We start from the raw sequence: 26,302 nt of genomic DNA, 5'->3' as shown, positions 1-26,302 counted from the left end.
TCCAAAGTATAATGAACTAGATTAAATTCATAGGATTTCCTAGAGTTGCAACATCCAAAGTATAATGAACTAGATTAAATTCATAGGATTTCCTACAGTTGTAACATCCAAAGTATAATGAACTAGATTAAATTCATAGGATTTCCTACAGTTGTAACATCCAAAGTATAATGAACTAGATTAAATTCATAGGATTTCCTACAGTTGTAACATCCAAAGTATAATGAACTAGATTAAATTCATAGGATTTCCTACAGTTGCAACATCCAAAGTACAATGAACTAGATTAAATTCATAGGATTTCCTACAGTTGTAACATCCAAAGTACAATGAACTAGATTAAATTCATAGGATTTCCTACAGTTGTAACATCCAAAGTACAATGAACTAGATTAAATTCATAGGATTTCCTAGAGTTGCAACATCCAAAGTATAATGAACTAGATTAAATTCATAGGATTTCCTACAGTTGTAACATCCAAAGTATAATGAACTAGATTAAATTCATAGGATTTCCTACAGTTGTAACATCCAAAGTATAATGAACTAGATTAAATTCATAGGATTTCCTAGAGTTGTAACATCCAAAGTACAATGAACTAGATTAAATTCACAGGATTTCCTAGAGTTGTAACATCCAAAGTATAATGAACTAGATTAAATTCATAGGATTTCCAAGAGTTGTAACATCCAAAGTATATTGAACTAGATCAAATTAATCGGATCTTCCAGGGTTGTATATCGTTACTTTTACCAGGTTCATATTCTTACCATTACAGTTTTGTTTTACCTGATTCTGTATCTAATTAACTGAAATTATACATTGCTTTTCCTAAAAAAAAAAATTTTAAATGAATTATATGCTGCATTCATTATCAGATATTTCTTCAAAAACTGATAGAAAATATATCACAAATAACAAGGAAATACATATTGCACAATATATGAACACAAAATAAAATTATTAATTTAGAATTATAAGGGCAAGGACGTACTGTATATAACGAAGTATGTGATATACAAAACAAATTAAAATTATGTTCATCCAATATGTAACCATAGCGACTGAAAAACGTATCTGATACATAATCATACCAAAACACTCATGTGGTATATTTTGCATTCTTTTTATCACATTTATATAAAGGCACAAAACATACATAAGATATGGCATAAAATCACCTCTATGTAAAAATTACACAGGCACAACCTTCCCCATTTCATGCAGCAAAATCATGCCATCCTTTTTTTTCTTTTTGGGGGAATTATACAATTGGAGGGAGAACTCCTGTTTTGCCTACTCACCCTTGGTCGCCTCCCGGGTGGGCGGCCACACGTTCTACCAGAACCTCGTCCTCGTCCCCGACCAGTATTCTTCGGCCCCCTAGGTACACCTTTCGGCCAGCCTCGCTTCTTAACAACGGACGGTTCTTCAGGGGCCTTTTCACCATTACCAGTACTTCTGGATTCTTCAGCATCAGGAAGGCATTCCCTTTTGTCTATTTTCACGATGTCTTCGCTATTCTTTTCTGATGACATCTAAAAGAAATCAAAGCAATGAAAAATTCCTTATCCAATACCCAAAAAAGTACAATCGTGCAACTGCTACCAAATCATGACATTACAAGAAAACAAGCAGACTCATTTTATACAGGGATTTATTTTTCAAAGTAAGTTAGCCTTCTTTGAAAATTAAATTTTCTTGGGAAGTCAATCTTTTTTAAATTGATAAGAGTTGATATTAAAACCTCAAATTAAAATGCAAAATCTTCTAAAAGTAAAAGCACTAAATATTAGTTCAGCACTTTATTGAAACCTCTAATCAAGAAAATACTTTCTTCAAGGTAATATTTAGTCAGTAATATTGATTTAGTGAAGCTATTAAAAATAATCCCTCAAAACCTTGTGTAGCTAGAACCCATTCAAATAAGATAAAAATGCAGTGAACTTACCTGATCCGGTTCTGGTGACTCAGGTCGTTTCCCAAGGTCAACCATAGGTTCAAGGTGTGGCATTTCCAAGTCACCACCGTCCACGCTAATACCAGGGAAAAGGGGAACATCAAGTTAAGATGCAGTTCAATTACATCAAAGCAATAAAGGTTTTGATGACTCTCTCATGATAGAGAAGTCTCAGGAACACATTACAACCACTGCTTTCCATAACAATCCCAAAGAAAGGGTGCCACCTACAAAAGCATTGCAATGTAGAAGTAGATGTATATTTGACATAATCTTGATCAGTTTTTTGCTTTGAATTCTTCACTTTGGTCTCTTTCAACCTAAACGCCTAACTTCGCCTTGATCCAATTTCTACAACACGAGAAATGAGATTCAGTGGTACTCCATCCATATACCAAGGCACTTCCCCCAATTTTGGGGGGTAGCCGACACCAACAATAAAACAAAAAGGGGACCTCTACTCTCTATGTTCCTTCAGCCTAATCAGGGACTCAACCGAGTTCAGCTGGTACTGCTAGGGTGCCACAGCCCAACCTCCCAGTGGTACTGCATCTCTAAAATATCTGGTAAAAATAAGTTCACTTTCATCAGACCCAAGAATAATTGATACCTAATTTCTCTATCAAATTACTACCTCATGAAGGTTCTTTCACAAATTATTTGGAAGATACCAACCGACACCCACTACCCCACCAAAAACTTTACTGCCTCTAGCTGAGATTAGAACCACCGCCACCCCAAAAAAACATGTTCCGTTGCTGTAGTTTACTCTTTCTAGCCACATACTAATCTTTAATGGTATTTGACCTTACATGAGAGGTTAATAATTCTCTTGCTCCGTCGTTCAATGCTTTTGCTTTAACAATTTGTAATTTTCCAATTGCCTTACACGATATAAACAAACATTCAACGAGGGAATAAAGGCTGTTTCAGCAAGAGACAAACATCAAAGCCTCATCCTAAATAAGGAAATAAAATCAGTCACTGTATTTCCAGACTACTTCCCTATTCTTGCAAAGACCTCCGACGCTATTCTGAACTGGGAATAAACATAAATCAAGAGCTTCTGGAAACAGTAATGGTAGTATTACTCTGATTATCATTATTATAACCAAACATGTAACCCAGTTTGAAAAGAAGAACACTTCAAACTTATTTTACATATCATTATTATAACTGAACCTGCAACTTAATTTGAATAGTAGAATGCTAAAGGCTGATGGCATAAGGAAGAGTAACCCACAACGGAATAAGAATTTGAACCCTTTATGAGAAGGGGCATGGCCCGGCTCAATGCCATAACTTTATCTAAAATAATCCAACAATAATATAAAGTAAAGAATACATTGAACTTTTAAGTGAACCCACGATTACATTACCCTCAAGACACCGCAGAGATCGTTCGCCCTTACCACAAAAATAACTGGCGCATAAGAAGTAGGACATGAACCCTTCTTAAATGGTAACCAGGGACAATCTATTCTGAAATACTGTATGTGGCATTGAAGGGTTTTAACCCTTTTACCCCCAAAGGACGTACTGGTACGTTTCACAAAACCCATCCCTACCGGTACGTCCTTGCAAAAAAATGCTATAAAAATTTTTTTTTCATATTTTTTATAATTTTTTGAGAAAATTCAGGCATTTTCCAAGAGAATGAGACCAACCTGACCTCTCTATGACAAAAATTAAGGCTGTTAGAGTAATTTAAAAAAGATATACTGCAAAATGTGCTGGGAAAAAAATGACCCCCTGGGGGTTAAGGGTTGGAAATTTCCAAAGAGCCTGGGGGTAAAAGGGTTAATAGCATCTCATAAGGACCCATTGCATCGATTTTTATTGTTTGTTTACCTCCTCTGGCCATAATTCCTTTTGTAAAACTTACAAGTCTTCGCTAAATTTTCCTTATTAGAATAATCTCACTGTATTCCAGGCTTTACTCCATATTTCTTCTCTAATAATAATAACAAGATATTATGACAAAGTAATAGAGAAGGCGAGCATTCTTAATGGACTCGACCCTACACCTTCCCAAATTTCCTTCATTTCTTAATCTAGGTTCTGTTGGAAGAACACAATGCAGTCAAAGGGAGAGTCAATGAACACGTGGATACCAACGCTTTGGAAGTTAAATGTAATTTAGAGAACATTCATTATTGAAAAAAAAACTCAATAAAGATTAGAACTCGCACCAAAGCTTGAGTTTCTCAATACTATACAATATACATAAAAGCAGCAGTGTATATTTTGCAAAAGAAAGTAAAATTCACTCTTACGAACAAAAAAATATTCATAGTAACTTATAGACTTAAACAAGTACTTGATAACAAATAATAATTACCCTAAGAGGGTAGCAAAGTAATAGAAGTAAAGCAGGTTCGGAATTATCTAAAACGTTTTCTCATACACTAATTCAATTCCAGTGTCCTACTCAACTAAACTTTTAAATACAAAAAGCACAAAAACAGGCAGCAAATTAAAAGCTACAGGAATCTATTTTTGGACAAGGGTAACGACTTTTCACGTAGATTTCCAGACTTGAGGATAACAAGGATCATGCACTAACCAGAAGGGTGCCTTTTAAAACATAGAGGTGGTTGCCAATTTTCTCTAAGAGCTACTGTACTGCATCCTAAAAATAAATCCATTTCAACTTAGTATCATTAATATTAAATAATAAAACCAAACTACAGATTATTAAAAGTAGTCAAAATCTTCATCAAAATGATTAACTTGGCCTACGTCGGGTAAGTCACAAACTGTCTGAATTTTGACAACAAATAACTTCCAGATTTTTAATTAGCACCAAAGCTCAACCAGCGCAGTAAAACTATCAATGCAGACAAAGACCAAGATATCTATTCTATACAAAAAAATAAACTACTTCCCCATAAAAATATTTCCCATCTACCGTAAGCAATTCTGAAGACTCGATCTAATAATCCCTTCAGCTATGAAATTATTGTGAAAAAGCTGTTAATGCTTGTTATAGTACTAATATGCCTTGAACATGGAAACAACATAAGTAATCAGTTCTTGCAAGGCTCATACATTAAAGTTAGAAATGTTAAGTCAGTAATGTAATAAACCAGACAAGACAAATAACACTTCTATGACATAACAGGTGTTTTCACAAACACTACCATGATATATTGGCTTATATTCACACCCAAGAATTTCCAAGATCAAAGGCTTTTTGTCTACTAGAAAGAAAAAGTTGGTCTTACTACCTGTGCACAATTTGTAACCTTGGGTATATATGACCCAGCTAACTCATTTTCTTGGGAAATGTAAGTTAGGCAGCGAGATTCAAGGGGCATGACTAATGTCAAAAAATCGGTCACACTATATTACTTGGTTTCATATCACTGCAAATGTGGTTTACAATTCTTCTTTCTTCTTCTTTGTTAACATCTTTTCCCACCTTTATGTGGGGTCGATGTTTCTGGCCAGCTTTCTCCATCCGCCTCTGTCCCACACTTCATCACCGGTTAATCTCTTTGATCGAAGGTCATCATTGATACAGTCCATCCACCTTCGCTTTGGTCTCCCTCTCCTTGTTCCCTGTACCTCCATTTCCATCACTCTCCTCCCAATATACTGTTCATCTCTTCTCATGACATGAACATACCACCTCAGTCTACTTTCTTGGATCTTATCTGATAGTTTTCTAACTCCTGTGGTACCCCTAATTATAATTAGGGGTACCTCATTCTATATCTTATCTCTTCGTCACCCCACACATCGATCTCAACATTCTCATCTCTGCCTTCTTTATTGCCCACGTCTCCACTCCATACATCATTGCCGGTCTCACAACTGTCCTGTGTACTTAACCTTTCAACTTAACCCATATTTTCCCATCACATAGTACTCCACCCACTTTTTTCCAATTCTTTCTTCCATCCTGCTTGTATTCTGTGGTTTATTTCTGCTCCCAGTTCACCATCCTCTGCAACTGTTGATCCTAAATAAATTTTCATCTCTTTTCAATCTCTCTCCTTGTAAACTAACTTCCCCGGTCTCCCCATTTTTCAATCTCAAATACTCTGTCTATTTCCTGCTGATCTTCAATCCTCTATTTTCCATTTCTCTTCGCCATTCCTCAAGTTTCTCTTCTACTACCTCTCGCCTAGTGCTACACAGTATAATATCATCAGCAAAAAGCATACACCAAGGAGACTGATCACTAATACCCTGTGTTACTACATCCATGACCAGACTGAATAGGTAAGGGCTCAATGCAGACCCCTGATGTAGTCCCACATTTACTGGAAAACTTTCTGTTAGGCCTATACTGCTCTTAACATTTGCTTGTGCCCTCTCATACATATCTTGGGTGATTCTTACGTAATTCTCAGGGACTCCCTTTTCTCTCATACATCTCCACAGCTCCTGACGTGGTATTCGATCGTATGCATTCTCCATGTCAATAAAGACCATATGTAATCCTTTCTGTTTCTCCTGATGTTTTTCTATCATCTGCCTCAAAGAAAATATTGCTTCTACGGTTCCTCTTCTAGGCATGAATCCAAATTGTTCCTCACCAGTTGCTGTTTCATCTCCGAGTCTCTTCTCAATGATGATCTCCCATATTTTTATAGTATGGCTTATCAACTTTATACCTCTGTAGTTGCCACATTCCTTGATGTCTCCCTTCCCCTTATAGATGGGAACGATTAGGCTTCTCCATTTCTCTGGCATCTTTTCCTGATTGAAGATCTTCTGCGTCAGGTCCCACAAGATATCTATGCCTTCCGCTCCAAGACTTCCATACCTCTACTGGTATATTATCCGGTCCGGCAGCTTTACTATTTTTCATCTTCTTTACTGCTTGTTCTACTTCTCATCTAGTCACTCCAATGGTAACTGCCTCGTTTGGGAGTCCATCTTCAAATAGTGTTCTTGGGTTCTCCTCATTCAATAGTCCTTCAAAATAAGTTTCCTACCTTCTTATAATTTCATTCTCTTCTGCTAGAACTATACCATTGCTATCTTTTATTTGCCTTATCTGTGTCAGGTCTTTAGATGCAGCATCTCGGGCCTTAGCAATTCGTAATATTTTCTTCTCTCCTTCTCGTGTTTCCATCTCTTTAGACTTAATTTAATGTCTCTGCCTTTGCCTTTGCTACTGCTCTTCTTGCTTCTTTCTTTGCCTGTTTACAGTTTCCTTTATCCTGCTCTTGTCCTTGTCATTGTCTCTGCCTTTGCCTTTGCTACTGCTCTTCTTGCTTCTTTCTTTGCCTGTTTAGTTTTCTTTATCCTGCTCTTGTCCTTGTCATTGTTTACAATGACAATGATTTTCAAGAAGGGTAGGTGAAGACACCTGAGTTGGCAGGATATTTGATCGCAAGTTATTCGTAACTTTTGCTGGCCAAACTTCCTCCTAAGGCTTGCATTCAATATATTTATCCCACAAAAGGTGTGAAGGGGCTTAATTATTTAAATAAATGCAAAAGAATAAACCACAAGACTAGACATATTTGACGATCTCAAGGGTACATGCACCATGAGGCTATAGTACCTTCATGTGAGATTCTGACAGACAAAATACCAGTGATCTTGGGAATGATCTTGCGAACATTAGCGAAAGTTAATACAAAAATATCTTTGCAACAAACCATATCATGCCTTAAACAGTTGATAACCTCATATTTTCCTATCTTAGAAATTAAGTAAGTAATTAAAATGTAGGGCAAAGGTAAAAATCAAGTTGAGTAAATTGTAATCAAAATATATATATACCGAGCCAACTACCATCAAGATATAAAATGCCTCATTAACAAACTCGAAGAACCACCTTTAGTGACATTAAATTGGAAATACTTCTAGGAAGGAGACCACTGGATTTTTTTTTTTATCTATTTACAGTATTTCCCTTGAAATGAACACCAATACTACCCACGCCACTTTCTTGTCTCAGGGTGTTAAATCAACAATGCCTTGCATTTGAAACAAATGCTAGTGAAATATGAAAATACAGCATTAAAGAGATTTTATAAACTTAAAACATGACGAAAACCACTTTAATTATTATTTATATCAATAATGATACAAGAAAAACACTGAGTGCAGATTATTTCTCGACCTTGACCTTCGACCTAGTACTTTCAAAATTAAATCATTTCCACGTCTCATCACAAAAATTAATCCCTGAAAGTTTCACTACTCTATGAGCAAAATTATGGCCAGGAAGTTGTTCACAAACAAACAATCGGGTAAAAACATAACCTACTCCCAACTTGATTGGTGGAGGAAATGAATCCAGTTCCCTTCCTTTTAGCAAGGCCAACAAACTCTTTGAGTTATGAAAGCAAGTGGTCTTGTCTAAGTATACTACTGTACTTCAATTAAAATTTATATAGACTATAAAATAAGTAAACAGCAATACTCACCCTTCATCTTCTTCATCTTCCTCTTCCGCATGAACACCCCGAAGACTTCTCCTCAGCCCAGTTGATAGTTTGGCTTTCTTAGCCTTCAGCAACTCAGACTGCTCTTCAACACGTTTGGATTTCCTCGTTTTAGCTTCTTCCTCCAGTTTCTTTAACCTTTGTCTATTTTCCGCTTCCCTCTCTCGTCTTGAGGACCTGTTGGCAAAGCTTATCAAGCTTAGAAAAAGGAAGATTATGTTCATGGTAAGTAGCAAGGCAGCATAGTTAAGCTTCATTTTTATCAATATATCAATGTCCACCCCTTTCCAAAAAATTTCAAATAAAACTTACCTATCACTTCTATCTCCATCATCGTATCTTTTTGCCCGTTTATATTTCGGCAGGAGATAGTCTTCAATTTCAGCTCTTCTTGTCTGTGATTTTGTTTGATTCTTGACAGGTGAGATTTCTGTGCGATTTTCTTCTTCCTCCATTTCTGAATGTTTCCTTCTACGTCCATCACGACTACTGTAGACAACAGAGGGACTCTGTGTTTTACTTCTTAATCTATGTGACTTTTCTGCTTCAGGAGTTTCTGTTACGGGTTTCCTAGACTCTGGAGAGTCCTTCTTTAAGTCTTGCTCTAATTTTTTCCGACAACGAGACGATTCTCTGTGACCACTTGCTGGCAGATCCTCTATATGCTCCTCTTTCCTCCTTGTTCTACAAGAATCCTTACCAAGAGAAGATTCTTCCTCGCTTTCATCAGGTTCCACTCGCTTCCTGCTCCTTGTTGAAGAGCAATCACGTACAACGTGCTCCTCCTTTTCTTCTGATTCAATCTTTTTCTTGCGGTTTGAAGAATCGCTGCGGTGGTCTTCTTTTAGGTCATAGGTGCCACTCCTCCTACTTCTGGATGAATGCTCTCTATGATGGTGATGATGGTGGTGGTGATGGTGATGGTCTTTTTCATCGGCTTCACTTCTTCTTCTACTTCTCGAAAAAGAACTGCTATCCCTTGTGCTTTCCTCATCCCCATCATCAATGTCCAACTTCTTTCTGCTTTTGGAGGAGTCTCTACGACCGTCTTCCATACTTTCATCGTGGTCTTTTCTTTTGCTTCTGGATGGTATAGAATCCTTAGATCTGCCTTCTTCACTTTCTTCATGTCGCCGCCTGCTTCTACCCGAAGAGGATTCCTTGTGACTATCACCACCTTCTTCATGTTTCCGCCTGCTCTTCACCGGTGATTCAGGCAATCTATCACTACCGTGATCTTCGTGCCTCTTTCTCATTCGAGAACTGTCCCTCCGTCTATCATCGCTAACTTCGTCAGAGTCTGCTCTCTTCCGTGTTCTTGAATTTTCCCTACTGTCGTCCAAATCTTCCGATTCTAGCCTTTTCTTCCTTGATCCTGAGTGATCCCTTTTCCCCTCTAAACTTTCGCTAGAATCCACTCTTGATTTTCTTGGCGACAAAGATTCCCTATAAAATTCATCCCTGCATTCGTCATGTTCAGCTTTTCTTCTGCTTCGAGGAGTTATTTCTCTTTGGTTATCATCATGACTTCTTTCAGACTCTGACCTCTTCCTTCTAATAGAAGAATCTTTCCGACAATCATCATCGACAATTTCCCCTTTTGGTTTGCCTTTGGTTGGCAATATGTTTCTTTGGTATTCCTCTGCACCCGTGTCACTTTCTGATTTTCGACTTTTTGAATGACTGTCTTTTCTCCTATCTTTGTCGCAAGAATCCGATCGCTTGGCTTTGATTGGAGAGAGTTCTCTGCGAATTTCATCTCCATCTTCGTCGCAATCAATCTTTCTACGATTTTTCCCATGATTTCGCTCCTCAAACTTCAGCTCGCTCTTTTCACTAGTGATTATCAACCCTCTTTCTTCCCCCTTCCTACATCTTTCATCCTTCGATTGGATTCTGGGTATGTTTTCACAATCTATTCTCTTACTTTTATTAGATACATCTTTCGGACTGTCTTCATCAGACTTTTTCACTTTATTTATTGAGGATTCCCTTGTCCTTTCTTCAGCTATTTCTCTTTCAGGTTTCCTTTTACTTTTAAGTACAGAGCTTTCTTTTCTACTTTCGTGTTCTCTTTTATTATTTACATCTCGCTTCTTATCCACTTCTTTTACACTAACAGGCACCATGTCCCCCCTTCCCAATCTTTCTTTTCTATCAGACTCCATATGATTTTCAGTCTCTCGTCTATTTTCTTTATCAACGTCGTTGACCTCTATCAAGTCACTCTTTCTACTTTTGGAGGAGGAAGAATCCCTGTGATGTTCCCTATTATATTCCTCTTCCCCTCTCCTTCTATCCTTGGGCGACTCCTGATGGCTCTTCCTACTTTCTCCCTCATTATCTTCACTTCCATCTCTTTTCCGCCTCTCCTTGCGAGATCCCTCCTCCTCTCTTCTTTTGTGCTTCGACGAAGACATTGAGAAGGAAGAGGAAGAGGAGGAGGTCTCTCTTAGGTTCTTTGGTAAGCTGCTACTTTCAGCGAGATTGTCTTGGAAGTCGTCATCGTCGTCCGAGTGATGAAGCACCTTGGAAGTGGTTGCAATTTTTCTTGAATTCTTGACATGTACGGAGGAGTCTTTCTGGGAGTTTAAATGATCTCGCATACCTGGAAAAACAATCGTACATAATATAAATTCTTTTATAAAATTACAATACACGATAGTTTGAAGGGTATGATCAATGTCCAGTACTTTATACTTTTAGAATGATTGCACCTTCAGAAACATATACATAAAAAAAACTCCTGTTATTTGAAATTACTAAAGGATTCTAAAAAAAAATTAAAGATAAGTTTTCAGATATTAAGTTCAAAATCTAAAGTTGAAATATCTATTTGAAGCATGTTTTAATCCTATACTGTTTCCTTATTTATTTCCCAATAATACTTGACTATTTCTTATCAAAATGTATCGATAAGAAATAAATGGAAAACATGTTTTGACCCATTGAATGCCAACCCCCTCACCAAACAACAGTAACACTAATCTATCTATTTCCTTATTCCTTTCCTCACCGGGCTATTTTCCCTAATGGAACCCTTGGACTTAAAGCATTGTGCTTTTCCGACTAGGGTTGTAGCTTAGCTAATAATAATAATTAAAACGTTTGACAAGAGTACTGAAAGTTGTTGGTATAAAAAAAACTAACCCTTTTACCCCCAAAAGGACGTACTGGTACGTTTCACAAAACTCATCCCTTTACCCCCATGGACGTACCAGTACGTCCTTGCAAAAAACTGCTATTTAAATTTTTTTTTCATATTTTTGATAATTTTTTGAGAAACTTCAGGCATTTTCCAAGAGAATGAGACCAACCTGACCTCTCTATGATGAAAATTAATGATGTTAGAGCAATTTAAAAAAAAATTATACTGCAAAATGTGCTTGAAAACAAATAACCCCTGGGGGTGAAAGGTTGGAAATTTCCAGCTAGCCTGGGGGTAAAAGGGTTAATAACACTCACCCCTGTCCTCTACTGATGGTGACTCGTCTGCCAACAGCTTCCTTTCGGAACTCACAGACGACTTTCTCTTTTCTCGCTTGCCATCGAGAGTAAACTGGGTCTCTTTCAAGGTGAGAGATTTTCTTCTTTCGCTCTTCAAGCTTCGGAAACTGGGCTCGAAGTCGTGGTCTTCTTCTTCTTTGAAAACATACGCATCCTCTTTAGATGCTTTGTCATTCGATGTTGTAGACTTGTTGATGTTCTCCTTGCCTCTCTCTTGGTCCTCACCCTAAACAAAAATAGTAAAGAGAATTAATATCAACATCCATAATATCAAACATAACATCAGAAGAGATTAATTCTAGCAACATAAGTGAAAAATTATTTGTTTTTAAATGTTGGAAAAATTTAATTCCCATAGGGGGATAGTTTTTCATACGTAACCTTCATTTGTCCAAATATTGCAGCCTCTGTACACGACAGTAAAAGATTAGTAGTAGTACAATGCATCTACTTCTTAGACCTAAAGAGAGCCATTATTCTCCTGCCTCACTTTACACAATGTCTAAAAAGAAGTCTAGAATACCAGTGGTTCTGGGAGGCGGGAAGTCTCAATTTACGTTTATCCAAGATGGCTAATCTAGACCTGAAAGGTTCAGGACCCTAAGAGGGATAAGAGTCATGAAACTAAGGCTCCAGTTGCACAATCACATATAAAGCAAAGCAGTTATAAACTGGAGTGTTGAGTGACTTCGATATTGAACATATTTCAGTTGTATTTATGCAAGACAGCTAAAACTACCATGGTTACATATCTAGGATGGCAACCATAAATAGAATATCAAAAATATAGTTTGGAGAAGAAGGATGGCCTCTGACATCAAACACCCTCCGATACTTATTAAGTTTAAAGCAAGAAATAAAGACTTTAGTTTGATGAACATGAACTCTCACTTGCTCTGCTTTCCCATCTGCCACATTACTTATGCTTCTATTTATGACCTGCCTTATACCATGTCCTCGTGATATGTTCCTTGCATTGCTCTGCAGAGAAAAACAGTCTGGCAATGCAGGCACTAGTATCTATTTTCTCTGCAGGTAAGGCTGAATACAGCACACCAGAAAATCATCTTAAATATTCAAGAATGAGGTATATGAAGAGATGGTAAAAAAAAAAAAGCTGTGGAACACTCAATACACCACGCTGGACACACTGGGATGAAGTGACGGTAGAGAAAACTATGGTACACTTCTGCTGGTTAGCGTTTGGATCTCCACCCTGAAGTCTGATACAAATAACTAACCCACTACTTCTACTTTAGAGAGCTTGCAATTTTGCTGACCATCTTGAAGATACAAGCCTAAAAGACAAAATTCCATCTTCAGTATGATATTCACCCAAAGGTCCTCTTACAACAGCTGTGTAGGCCTGGTAAGATTTAAGGGTCATCAAAGATGCCTGGTCAGAGGGCAAAGCAACAGTCCTGAAACCTCCTTAAACGTTTCACTAAAAATACAGTATAGATCAACCAAAATTCGACCCTAACTCAAAATGGCAAAGCATATAAAGTGATGAGATTGGTGGAAAATATAAAACCACTGTACACACCTGGCATTAAAAATACAACACCAAATTAGTAAGCAAAACTATCAGTTACAAAATACATTGGAGTATTGTCAACTACTCACAGCCATTGGCCAAGTCAAACACCTAGGAATCCAAAATGTTCTAATGTTTAGAAGAATGATAAACAATGGCAATCGTGAAATAACAAAATATGGAAAAATCTGGGCAGGTCTGCTGAACTGGTACAAACTCATGAAAAGTGAGAGATGAAAATTCTGGCTAGGGCTGTAGAATTAGTTCTCACGAAATGTGAGGAAGATGATTGACGGATACCTTCTGGTCCATGCGGCCTGTTACAAATGATCTCGTGCATGTTAAACAGGAGACTTTGCTTGAAGGCATTCAAAGACCACGAAAATATAAATCTGAGAGATGGGGTTGTAATCTTAATAAACACACTCAATAGTTTCTTTTGTTTGTGGATTAAACCATTCATTCACATTTAAACCATTCATTCACATTACCTCGTTCATAATCCTTGCAAATACCTGCTGTTAGCTGGCAACAAGTTACACCATTGGAGCACCTGTTTCAAGCAGGTAACAACCTTGTCTCTAGAGACATTGCATTGACATCATCTCTTTCTTTTCTTTGCAAATCTTTCTTTTCTTTGTAAATCTCATGTTTCTTAAAGCTATGGACCCTGAATGTGAATTGCTTAATAGTCCATATCACAACCAAATTCTCTTCTTGGATCTACACCTAGAATACAAGAGATGTGGTTCTTACCTACATGAAACCAAAGGTCTCAAAGTGATCATGTACAATTACTGCCAACCATTCAGAGTGCAGTGATTAGGATTCATGAAAACTAACAACAAATGGCAGACTTGTATGAGAAATGGGTTTGTTCTGTAAAAATCACGTTCTCGTCAAACCTGATACACATAGATGCTGATAAAGTACAGTAAAAGGTATATCAGAACACGTACACTTTGGTACAGTGCTAATATAATAATCCCTTCCACAAAAATTGAAGTTAAACTATATTCAAAAACTTAAAATTATAACCAGATTGCAGTAAATCTGGTATACACTAATAGCGTAGGATAACATGCAAACTATCATTCCAATTTCACACTCAACTTTCTAAATAGTGAATAGAACAAACAGCCACTGTAAAATGAGTAGGTCAAACACTTAGCAGTTTTAGGTTGGTCTGCCATTAAGCTAAATGCACTACAGGTACTCGAATTATTTTCTTACGTAGTGCACGGCAATCAGAGTTTATAAGTGGTTTTACAGCACAGCCCCACAAAGATACATAAGCAAAAAATCCAAGTTGGATATACTAATTATAGGCTCTTTAAAGGAACATATTACAGTCGCATCTTTCCCAAAACTATAATCTACCACTAATAATTCTATTACATCAATTCCATCATAAAATTTCTTAAAACAAATTCAGAAGTACTCCATAATCTCTATTGTCATATGAATTAAAGCCACAATAGCATATTGTTCATTACAGCCAAAATACCATTTGCCTGAGGATCCACCAAATAGGATTTCATGTAAATCTATTGCAGTATTGTAAACATTCTGTGCCTCTTATGAATTATAAACAAACACAGACAGCATTTAATCCTTCAAAATAAGTGATTGTGATCACTCATTACAGTTCCTATGTCAGTTTACAACACTGAATTAAGAAAACAGGATCATGCCAACTCCCAAAGATCACAAACGTGACGAGAGCCCCTTCGTCCCTTCGTATAAATGCAACATCAGAAAACAAAGAAAAGCAAAGTAAAAGAAAAAGCTCCGTGTGAAAACTAATTCAAATAAGTAAAAACAGAACTGCTCTACCTTCATTAGATGTAGCTATGAAACCCATATGGACTTTTACTTGACCAAAGTGAAATCCGCTCTCCTTCAGCTACCACAAATTGTTGATCACAATGCTCTGCAAACATGTTGCAGGCTCTAAACCTTATTCTATACCTACATGAGTAAAATCTACTTATTGCATAGCTTACCCAACATACCAAGCTACCTTCAAGATCAAGGAAAGAAATACTAAAATAAATATGACTACTTAACCAAAGAAAAAAAAAAAAAAGGACAACGTAGAATAACTATCATTAGGTTCAAACTTCTCTCTTACCACAGATAGTGGAGTTTCTGAGCTACCCTTCACCTTAGGGACAACAATATTAAACGGACGGCCACTTGGCTTAGGGGTGGGCTGCTGTGCAGGTGCTGTCATTACTGCAGGTTGAGTTTCTGGTTCTTCGACACCCAGCTTCTCATCATCCTCGAAGAATTCATCTTCCATCTTAATATCCTCATCTGTCTTCTCCCAATCAGATAATGATTTTCTCCGAGACTTAGAAAGACCATTGTGCATCCCTAAGACTCCGGTTCTCTCCACTCGAGCCGTTTCTGTTTTCCCATGAGTTGAAACTCTCCTTATTTCATCTTTCTCCTAAAAATACCAAATTTTATTTCACTTTAGTTCTACTACTAAGTGTCCCTCTAAGTTTGCTACCTAAGAAGGTCAACTAATGCATTACATTTAAGTGTACTTCGCTAATAATCAACAAGATAATGATGCTTAATTACACTGATACCTTGAAATCTACAATATAAGTAAAAGTGATATAAGTTCAATGTTACTCAAATACTACAGTAGTGCAAGTGTGCCCCAGAAAGTGATTCTAACTTATACAATGAACTGAAAAGTTAGGAAAACGTAGACCTAATTTTCTTGCTTATTTTGCCTACTTTTTCTTATTAACCACCACACAATAGATTATAGAAAATCACGGATGACTGATCTTGGATAAAAATAGTATTCCTATTCCTGTAAATATTCAAGTTATCATGAGAGAGAGAGAGAGAGAGAGAGAGAGAGAGAGAGATATTCATAAAGATGATTCAAACAAAATAAAAATCTCTAATATAATCACTACCTGGCAGCCATAGTTTGATAATTGAAAGTTTTAATATCTACAGTTCAACTTTTACATATATTGTAAAAGCTACAATGATAAAACATACAAGCCTAGTATTTAGTGCCAATAAATCCCATGTTAATAAGTCTTTTGTCTAATCTGTTAGAGAGAGTTATCTACTACACAGGTACTAGTTTAACCTACTGGTAAGACTGTTATCTCAATCAACCTTCTTGTTTAATATCAACAGGTGTTAGAGAGGCTAACATACTACTTTACTTTAAAGGGCTGTTTTTCTGGTCATATACAGCAGAGGAACCATACTCTCTACAGGAACCCCAGAGTCATTTCATCATGTTCATTCGAAAGCATTCAACATTTCACACCGTATATTGCTCGTTTACTGTTAAAATCGACAAATTTGAAGCACTCGCAGAACAAGAATGTCTCCAGTTTCCTCTTGAAAGCCTTATCTTTAATATTTTGGATGTCTCGTTGGAGGTTATTGTATAGTCTTGGGGCCGCATATTTAAAGGCTCTAGAGCCTACAGTAGACATATATCTAGGTTCCAATAATTTGAAACCATCTGTAACTATCCTCATGTCAACACAATTCGCTGACTGCACAATAGGTAAGGATCTTTCAGATAACCAAAACCAAAACCACATACTACCAGAATGAGATACAGCAACTGCTTAACCTGGATGTTCTAGATCTTTTGATAGTGTCATGAATGAGGTACTAAAGGAACAACTAGAACTTTTGATAGTGTCATGAATGAGGTACTAAAGGAACAAAGTGATGAAGATGAACTACCATCCTCTAACACCAACCCACCACTATGGCCAGCTGCAACGGCATTTTTTATAAGATCTATTATAAACTAATTACATAAAGAGAACTCTACTCTTTAGTTCTTTAAGACTGTGTTCTACGACACTTTCTTGAAATTTCTACTGTCTTATTAATGCCATACGTGTAACAATATGAAAATTGCAAGGCTCTTTTTTAATTTTAGAAACATTGTTTTGAACAAAACGTTTTGTACTAGGGCAGTCATTCCTAACCGCATCAGAAATAGGAGTGCCATTTTGATGTTAAACTTGTAACTCATAATTACAACCAACTAACACATCCACAAGGACAATTATGGCTTCAATGATAAATTCTATTAGTTATCAATTCTCTTCCAAAAGTGTTCAACTGTAACTCACTATAACTCAACAACAAATACCTAGTGTTACCACGATCATCTACGGTGTATATGAGTTTTCTAACTTGAAAATTGAGTGAAAATTGAGTGAAAATAATCCTGTTTTGGTTGCCTACACTTGCAAATGATCTAAATACAAAAGCCTGTCCAAAAATCACCCAAGTGCCTTCCACAGAATCAGACAATTTAACAACAGTCTTAGACTCGAAGTTCCTAGTCGATAGAATAGTAAATTCAAAGTGAAGATTTTCCAGTCCATTAACTACCTGGTGATTCATCACACTAACCTGTGAAGCTTTTGGTGTGAGACAGAGAAGCAAAGCTAGAGTCGAAGTACCCCTCCCATGCAAAATGAAAAGTAACAAGTAATAGGGAACACTTTACCTCATCTGAATCAATATGTGAGGAAGATGTATTGTGTCCAGACACCATCGGAGACCAGCGAAGTGCTTCGGGATCAAGTCTCAACCGGCGAGGGTTACTCTCTTGCTTTTGATAATGATCTTCTACCATCCCCCAGTCTATACTGACAATAACCCTGTAATTTATAGATATTAATCAATACACAATAAAAGGAATTAAATAAAATTATATTGTAATGCAAGGTCATGAACCAAGAATGGAGAACCTGTAAATAAATAACATAAGATCAAGTGAAAATTTTTGAAGTTTATAACAATTGTGCTCCTCAAACTAAAAAATTATATCTCGCCTTACCTAATATCTATTTACAAACTGGCTATTTACATCACATGGCCCAACTATATTTCTAAAATTAAACTATGGCACACTTTTTTCACTTTACAGTATCAGCAAATATTCGTAAAATACATAGCATACTTGAAATAAAGTAATTCTGTTTCATTAATAACAAACAAACAAATTACAGAGCTAACGTATTTCACTTACTGTCCATTAGCATCCCTCTTAATAAAATTCAGGATACTCAGCGTATATGCGACATCTGATGGATACATGGCCTTCTCTTTCACTATGTCTTGTAAACTAAAAGTGTTGCTTTCACGCACATGATACAGGTACTCTAAGACAACGGACTTCCAATAGGCTGTGTAGGAGACTCGACCAAGATCCGAAAGGGGCTTTTCCGGAGTACCTGGCTGGCCTTCTCGTTTTGACAACAAATAACCTGAAATGATATTCTTATTAGAGTATATAGCAATGGGTAAGCGTATTTCTTCAATACTATAATAAAACAATACAGAATGATGAGTGTGTGTGGAGAATGGTAGGGGTGGGGGGGTGGGGAGGGGGGAGTAGCCATAGTAGCGGGCAGTAGTTGGATGTATAACAGCACCTCATAGTAACGGGGGATGTTGAGGAAGGAGAACACTAATTGGTAAGGGACCTCTGGTAGTGGTTTTAACACGCCCCAGTTACTATACCGACACTCTATAAGGGTGAGCGAGCTGGGTATATTCCTGGCATTCCATGCAACTTTTTTCTCTGGTATATTTAGCAGTATTGATACCTTAGAAATGGTGCTATAGGAGCATTTCACTGGGCGACACAGGTCCCTCACCCAGAAATAGATTTTTCCTTCATTAAAATCCCTTTTATAATAACCTTATATCTTAAGTGAAATCTAACTATTTGTTGACTTCTGTAGCAAGAAATCATAAGCATGGAATTCAGGTTAGGTCTACCATATGACAAATTCAAGAAAATTTGACTAACAACCTATTCGACTTACAAACAACTTCTTGAAACCAATTAAGTTTCTAAGTTGAGGACTCTCTCTAGTATATACATTATTTTATATATTTCTCAGCTTTATTTTATCCCTTCTACTTGTTTCTTTTACTCTTACACATTAAATATATTGGGTTCTTAGCTTTATTTTACCTCTTCTACTTTCTTCCATTTACGCTATTACAAATCAAATATATTGGATTAAATAAGGGCATACTTACTAAAATCTATGAGAAATCTTCCATATCCCTGTCTCTGATACTGTGGCATAGTCATGATGCAAGAAACATTGTATTTGAGAGCTGACAACTTTTCTTTGCTAAAATAACCGACGAGATGGCATCCTTTCCCGTCATTTCTCGTCAGGACGTAGAAGAGGAAAGGCTCAACATCGTAGTACAATGTTTTGTGATCAAGAAATAACTTTGCCAGGAGACACAGGTTTTGGCAATATATTTTACTAACATTGCCATCAACCTAAAGAAAAGAGAAAAGAAGGTGAATGAAAAACAGAGAAGAACAAGTATTAAATAGGTTCATATGAATCACATTATCCAGATTCAAAAGCCTTATTTTCATCCATCAACGCTCTTTTTTTCCTTACCTCAAACACAGAGAGACCATCATTTCGGTATATTTCGGTTCCCGGTGGAGTTCGCCAAAGACATTTCTGCAAGTGTCGCCCTAACATGGACACACTCTTCATGTACTTGAGACAAAACTCGCACAGGAACAATTTAGTTAACCTGTTAGAAAAAGAGAGATTTTACATAAATTCATTTGCATTTCAATGTATTCTCAATTTATCAAACATATATTTGATGTATGGTAATGAATTCAATAAGTAAACTTATCCCTATCTGACTATGCATCTTAAATCTATGCTATGTAATCTACTTGACAATTCTAAGATGCAATGAAATTCTTACCGTGCATACTCTTGAGGGTATGGCGCAGAATACCAAGTCTGTATGTCGTACTGTCCAAAATCTATACTGGCTGGGCATCTGGACATATTAAATGGATCTCGTTCCTGCACAGTTGTTCTATTTTTGTCCATTTCCTGTACAAAAAAAAAATCAAAATCACATTATTAAGGGAAGAAACAAAATTACCACACCACTACATATTAAAGGTTTTAAAGGCTGCTCATGAATGGCAGAGGCAAGGGACAGTGACATTGCCCTATCAAGTAGGACACTGCCCTAGAGACTGACCATATATGCATATGATCAGCACCCAAGCCCCTTCTCTACCAAAGCTAGGACCAAGGAGGACCAGGCAATGGCTGCTGATGAATCTGCAGATAGACCTATAGGCTCCCCAAAATCCCCCATCCTTAGCACACAAGGATGGTGAGGTTGCAGTGACCAAAAGGAACTAATCAGTTTGAGAGGGACTCGAACCCCAGTCTGGCATTCACCAGTCAGGGATGTTACCACATCGGCCACCAAAACCAAAGAACAGAAGAATGAGAATAATTTCAGGGCATTAATAGATGCATCAACAATGGGACATTTATAATTATGAATGACAATGGTATTTAAGCATATTTTAAATTATTCTTATTGTATTGCTTGAAGAGCCAACCCTTTGGAGAAAGGGCCAATATTAGGATGAGGAAATAGGGAAGTTAGGGAGCTCCCTACATAAAATTCTCAATATTTTTCTAACCTATCATTGAAACTATCCAATAACAGACCCATAAAAAATAATGAATACAGCATACATATCACGTTTGTAGAGGTGAGTAAACATCGTTCACATAAAATCCTGATTTTGTACATGTGTACTTAATCATTCCTTTCAATGTTACATAAATAATGCTTTAGATAACTTTTGATGACATTGTGACTAGATTTATTTTCTTCTAAAACTGAACAGAATGTCAAAAGTATGTTCCAACAGAAACATTAGATAAAATAAAAAGAATACAAAGAAAGATAAAAGACATATATGCTCAGTTTATAGAACATTGTAAGCCTAGAATTAATGTTCACCACCTTTTTATTATTGGGAAAAACTTCAACCACTAAGGATTTCACCATATATAAGCTCACTAACACAAGACCATCAATTTCTGACATGATCTCACAAAGTACCAATTGCATAATAACCAACAAACATTTTAACGTGTAGAAACGCTAAATAAACACAGCCAGAAAACAAAATTAATGTTACTGATAGGCAAAGCATATCAATCATTGAGGTGGAAAAAATGGCCGGCATGTGCAAAGGCCAGTAAAAGCAAGTCATGGAGCTGACACTATACTTTTCTCACAGGTGTATCTATACCGTGCTCCTACCACAATCATGCAGAAGAAAATTTCTGCAAAGAGCATAAGATCTGATGATTATTCTCAACTTGGCCAAGTTTCGATTACTGTCAAAAGTGTTGTATATGCTGGTGAACGTTTTATCTTTTTAAGACGTGAGAGATGCTACGGCCAGAATGAGCTTCTTTTAGCCAACTCGAATGCAAACCTTTTCTGACAGATGTTGACGGTACTAATCAAACACTTGACTGAAAATCTTGACTAGGGTGGAGGCAAGGGGAAAATGAGAACAGCTTTGGAGAAGTCTACGTCTGGTCTGAGATCCAAAGAAGGTAATGCTGTTTTATAATGTTATTAGTAAGCAGCAGCTGAGCACCTACCCTTTGGACACAGAAGAACTTGACAAAACCCCTGGGAAGGGAAGAAGAAACTACCACCATCAAAATTCTCTTACTTTTCAATGAGAGATTGCTTCCAAAACCTTTGAAGGTCATGGTATCAGTAGGTAGGCGAGCTCTAGATGAGGCAGGTGATCAGGAGAGGTTACTAACTGACTCTTGGAGTCATAACATCGTATGGCTTCTCAGCCAGTCAATTTAAGGTTCTAATGAATAGGCCTCTTTGGACAAGGTGAGGTTAATATCAGGAAAAATGTAGAAGGGGGTCTTCAACAACAGGAGAGGACTTTAAAATGAATGTCATTAGTCGTGAAAACGTTATGGAACTGGAGGCTCCCCATCGTTTGACAATCCATTTGACATAACACACTTGAAATGCTTCCTCGAAGCTGTGCACCTATCGTATAAATGGACTCTTCACTTTATATCAGAAACCCACATAGCTACATACATATGCCAGTTCTGGATTCTACATTTCAAGTTAGCCACTATAATTTTATTCACAAGCTCCAACAAAATCCCTACATACTGATGTGATTTTCCAGAATCAGCAACTTGGAAAAAAGATGAACAAATCCATTCTTTCAACAGCATAGAAGTCAAAACTTTTCACAATACTTGGAGCCTGAGCTTTCCCAAAATGAAACCTCTCTATTTAATGCAGATAAAAATTACCCATTCAGTTAAATACAAAATATAAGGTCTTAAGCATTTATAGGCTACAAGGTTAAACTCTCCCAAATCTTTATTCTTCATGGATTCAAAGTGGGTTCCATTGTGAACCTTAAAACTTTAAGAGCACTTTGAGAAGGCATTATCATGAGATGCAAGCTCAAAAGATGTGTGACTGAAGCTTAAACTTGCAGTAAAGAGTTGTAAGCAAAATGACTTGTACCTTACTCAGAGTCTAACCGTCAAGAAATAAACTCTTATATACTTTCAAACCGTCTGCTTCCTTCACCTTTGAACAATTTCTAAAGCTGAATTACTGTCACCTATGAACATTAACTCAAAACCTTCACAGGCATCCATTCTCTATTTTACGCATAGAGACAGACGGGAAAAAACAACACTCCCTTTTCAACTGTTGGTTACTAATAAGCAGCGACTAAAAAAAGTTTCATACTATAAACAAAAAAAATACTAACCAACGACGCTTGTTCCTGAGCCTTCTTGAACATCTCCAGGTCCCTCTCTGTGACTCCCGGGGGTCGAACCATCCTCTGGATCTTCTTCTCCGTTACGCTCTTGGACTCCACTGTAGACGAGGAGAGTAACTTGTCAACGTTCACCCCTGTGTCTATTAAGCCAACTGGTTATCAAGAACATTAGTACTACTTGATACAATAGCCTTTTATTGAATTTTACTACTTGATACAATAGCCTTTTAATTGAATTTTACTACTTGATACAATAGCCTTTTAATTGAATTTTAAATTGAAAAGTGAACATAAAAGTATTTCATGACTATATCCATATCAAAATGGAATCTGATTCAAGGGAGAGACTAAACATTAATATTGCAATTACTGTACAGCGTGAATTCTAAGGAGCTAGCAACATTTATTGAAGTTTATCCGTGACATTAAGTTATTAAAGGCAGAAGAACCAACAGAGGTTTTTTATTTGCATTAGTAAAACAGTACTAAACACCAGTCAACTGTACTTTTTATTATCTTTATTAATTAATAAACAGCAAATCAACAATAAAAAAAAAACAACCATCATTATGACCACAGAACCCAGAATCCCACAGCAACCTCATCCCGATCACTAAAAAGGGAAAAGCACACCGCCTCTAGCCCCAATATTCCCCTACAACTTGAGGGGATGAGAAGCTATATACCAGTTTACATTTTATTTGCTTTAGTCTTGAGATGTCGCTCAAATGTAAAATTTTGCGGGTTTATTTTAGGACCTAATACTCTTTTGTAGTGGAGTCCCATGATTAGCCGATGTGTTTTAACCGATAGTACTGGAGTTTCCTCTTCCCATAACAAGACGGGACAAGCTTCCTGTCAGCCATCCCCAAATTGTGGGTGATCTGAGGGTGAGGTGCCGAGACAAACCCCCTCTTCTAGAAACTGGCCAAACGGTAAGCTAAGGAAAGCCGGGGCAACTCTCGTGGTAACCGTTGAAGAAACTGCCAATACGTAATGCTACAACCAGAGGAAAGGAAATATCAGAAGCTTTAAAAATAAAACACAAAAACAAAAAACAAATAAACTCGAGGTCTCATTTGAGGTATATATAAAATACTGCATTCTGAAACCCTGATCAAGTACAACACTACACATATGCAAATCATGCAATTATTGGTCATTCATTCCTTAATATGAACATGAACTCCATGCAATTTTTTTTTTCACGTCCTCATGCATGTTTCAAACGACTTTGTCAAGGTTGAGCCCTCTTTCAAGTGAACTGAAGATTTAAGACAAAAATAATTTTTAGCAATACAGTACAGTACTTCAAATAAATTTTTTTTTTATACAGTGCATGATCCACATAGGTCAAATTTACTAAACATTTTCTTCTAGAGTCATTTAAATAATGAGGGGACAATCTCTTCTAAGAAAGTACAACAATATGCTCTACTCAAGTGCATGTGTTGTATGTGTGAATAAACTCAAAAAGGAAAAGCTAAATATATGTAAGGAGGATTACTTTCAAGATGGTTAGAGCCATGCATGAGCAGATTAAGTTAGCAACAATTAGCAGCAGCAGCAGTAAAGAAGCATAAGCAAGTTACATCATACTGTACAGAGAGGGAAGGAGGGACGAAGGGTGAGATAAAGAGTGTGATGCGGGAAGGTGGCAGCACAGCATCACGGTCCACAGAGTGCCTTACCCTGACCCCCAGTGTGGCTGCTGCAGCCCTCGGGCCTCATCTTGCGCCATTTGCGTCCGTCCGTTGCCTGAGCCTGGCTGCCACCGCCACTTGTATTGGCTGCCAAAGGAATGGCTCCCACTACTGCAGTTGGGGGGGCCGCACAAGCACCAGTACTGGGCCACTTGTGGGGTGCCCACGGCGACCATAATCCCGTGGTCCCTCCTAACCGGTTTACGACACCACTACACTCACCGCCATCTCTGAAGACCTGTCCACCTTCGCATACTACGTCAACTCCCTCTATACTACTCGTCTCAAATGGAGGCAAGTCCCCTTCTCTTGATGAGGTCCTCTTATGACCTTTATGTTTTGGCCTCTCATGTAATGGTCTTTTACGGGAATCATACGGAGTATAAAGGTGGCTGAGACCGTCAAACAGTCCTCTGAGGTGACCCGAAGCTAACATGGTACTCGAGGAATTGGTCGATGACGAGCTACGTTCCTCGTGTGGTGTCCCACTCCCAGAGTCTTCACTTAAGGATTCAGACTTTCTATTTGGTAATTTGTCCCCCGAGTTGTCTACAGTATCCTGGCCATGATGTAAAACTGAATGGTTAAAATTTAAGCCCTTTTTACAACCCGTCACATCTGCCCCCGATTCATCACTGCTACTTGTGTCTGTTGTTGAATCTGGCCCACTAGTACTAAGGTCACTGGCAGCATCCACACGCTTCCCTTGTACCCCCAAAGCACTCTCACTCGTCCTTATCAGACTACCTGTCGAACTACCCGCATTTGTGTGTGATTCAACCCGTATCGTACCCTTAGCTAATCTCATCTTCCCCTTGTCCCCAAAACTTCTTTTAAAAAACTTAGCCTTCTCCCTGGAAAGCTTGTCATTAGAGATTTTCTTTGAAGAACCAGGGTGGCCATGCATACCGTCACTTTCATCGGAAGAACTCGGCACTTCTTTCTGCTGGTCACTCTCACTAGGTTTACGCTTCCGGGAGGCTGATCTGTAATGCATTGGTTAGGACGTTTGTTAACAACTGATGGCAGAATTTGAGATTTGGATGTCTTGTTCATCTACAGTATTAAAAAATATTCTCCCTAAATTACAAAAATCTAACACTGAGCATACTAATCTAAAAAAAGAAAAAACAATGAAAATTTCTCATATCAATTTTACAAGTTTCACAAATAGTACTTCTGTGGATATAAATTCTCAGCTTGAATTTCCATTCAATATGAATGCAGACAAAATGTTCTAAAAGAGTACTTCATCTACTTGAAGTTCAACTACCAATTCCTTATAGAACTATAAGAAACCTTTGACTACAAAAAAAAAAACTGCATAATTTCACATGTTAACCCTTTTACCCCCGGGGTATTTGGAAATTTCCCACCCTTAACCCCCAGGGGGTTATTTTTTTCCAAGCACATTTTGCAGTATATTTTATTTAAATTGCTCTAACAGCCTTAATTTTTGTCATAGAGAGGTCAGGTTGGTCTCATTCTCTTGGAAAATG

General features: G+C 37.3%; 1 protein-coding gene across 4 annotated transcripts in view; it reads right to left on the bottom strand.

Annotated features, from left to right (window-relative positions):
• The window catches only part of LOC137629780 (uncharacterized), a 55,938-nt gene that overhangs the window by 7,906 nt on the left and 21,730 nt on the right, over positions 1-26,302 (bottom strand). Inside the window, exons 6-18 of one of the 4 annotated variants that reach the window (XM_068361408.1) lie at positions 24,792-25,789; positions 23,089-23,198; positions 20,196-20,329; positions 19,871-20,012; positions 19,488-19,743; positions 18,466-18,703; positions 17,941-18,094; positions 15,553-15,873; positions 11,840-12,107; positions 8,687-10,982; positions 8,357-8,572; positions 1,953-2,037; positions 1,306-1,539 (exon numbers count right to left, since the gene is read on the bottom strand). In XM_068361408.1, coding sequence (XP_068217509.1) covers positions 1,306-1,539; positions 1,953-2,037; positions 8,357-8,572; positions 8,687-10,982; positions 11,840-12,107; positions 15,553-15,873; positions 17,941-18,094; positions 18,466-18,703; positions 19,488-19,743; positions 19,871-20,012; positions 20,196-20,329; positions 23,089-23,198; positions 24,792-25,789 — 5,452 coding nt within the window. The remainder of the gene's footprint in view (positions 1-1,305; positions 1,540-1,952; positions 2,038-8,356; positions 8,573-8,686; positions 10,983-11,839; positions 12,108-15,552; positions 15,874-17,940; positions 18,095-18,465; positions 18,704-19,487; positions 19,744-19,870; positions 20,013-20,195; positions 20,330-23,088; positions 23,199-24,791; positions 25,790-26,302) is intronic. The other 3 variants (XM_068361409.1, XM_068361411.1, XM_068361410.1) reach the window with 3 other exon arrangements.

This window comes from Palaemon carinicauda, chromosome 37 (genome assembly GCF_036898095.1).
Source record: "Palaemon carinicauda isolate YSFRI2023 chromosome 37, ASM3689809v2, whole genome shotgun sequence".
NCBI lineage: Eukaryota > Metazoa > Arthropoda > Malacostraca > Decapoda > Palaemonidae > Palaemon > Palaemon carinicauda.
The sequence above is the reverse complement of the archived record's forward strand: the minus strand, read 5'-3'. Positions and strand labels throughout refer to the sequence as shown.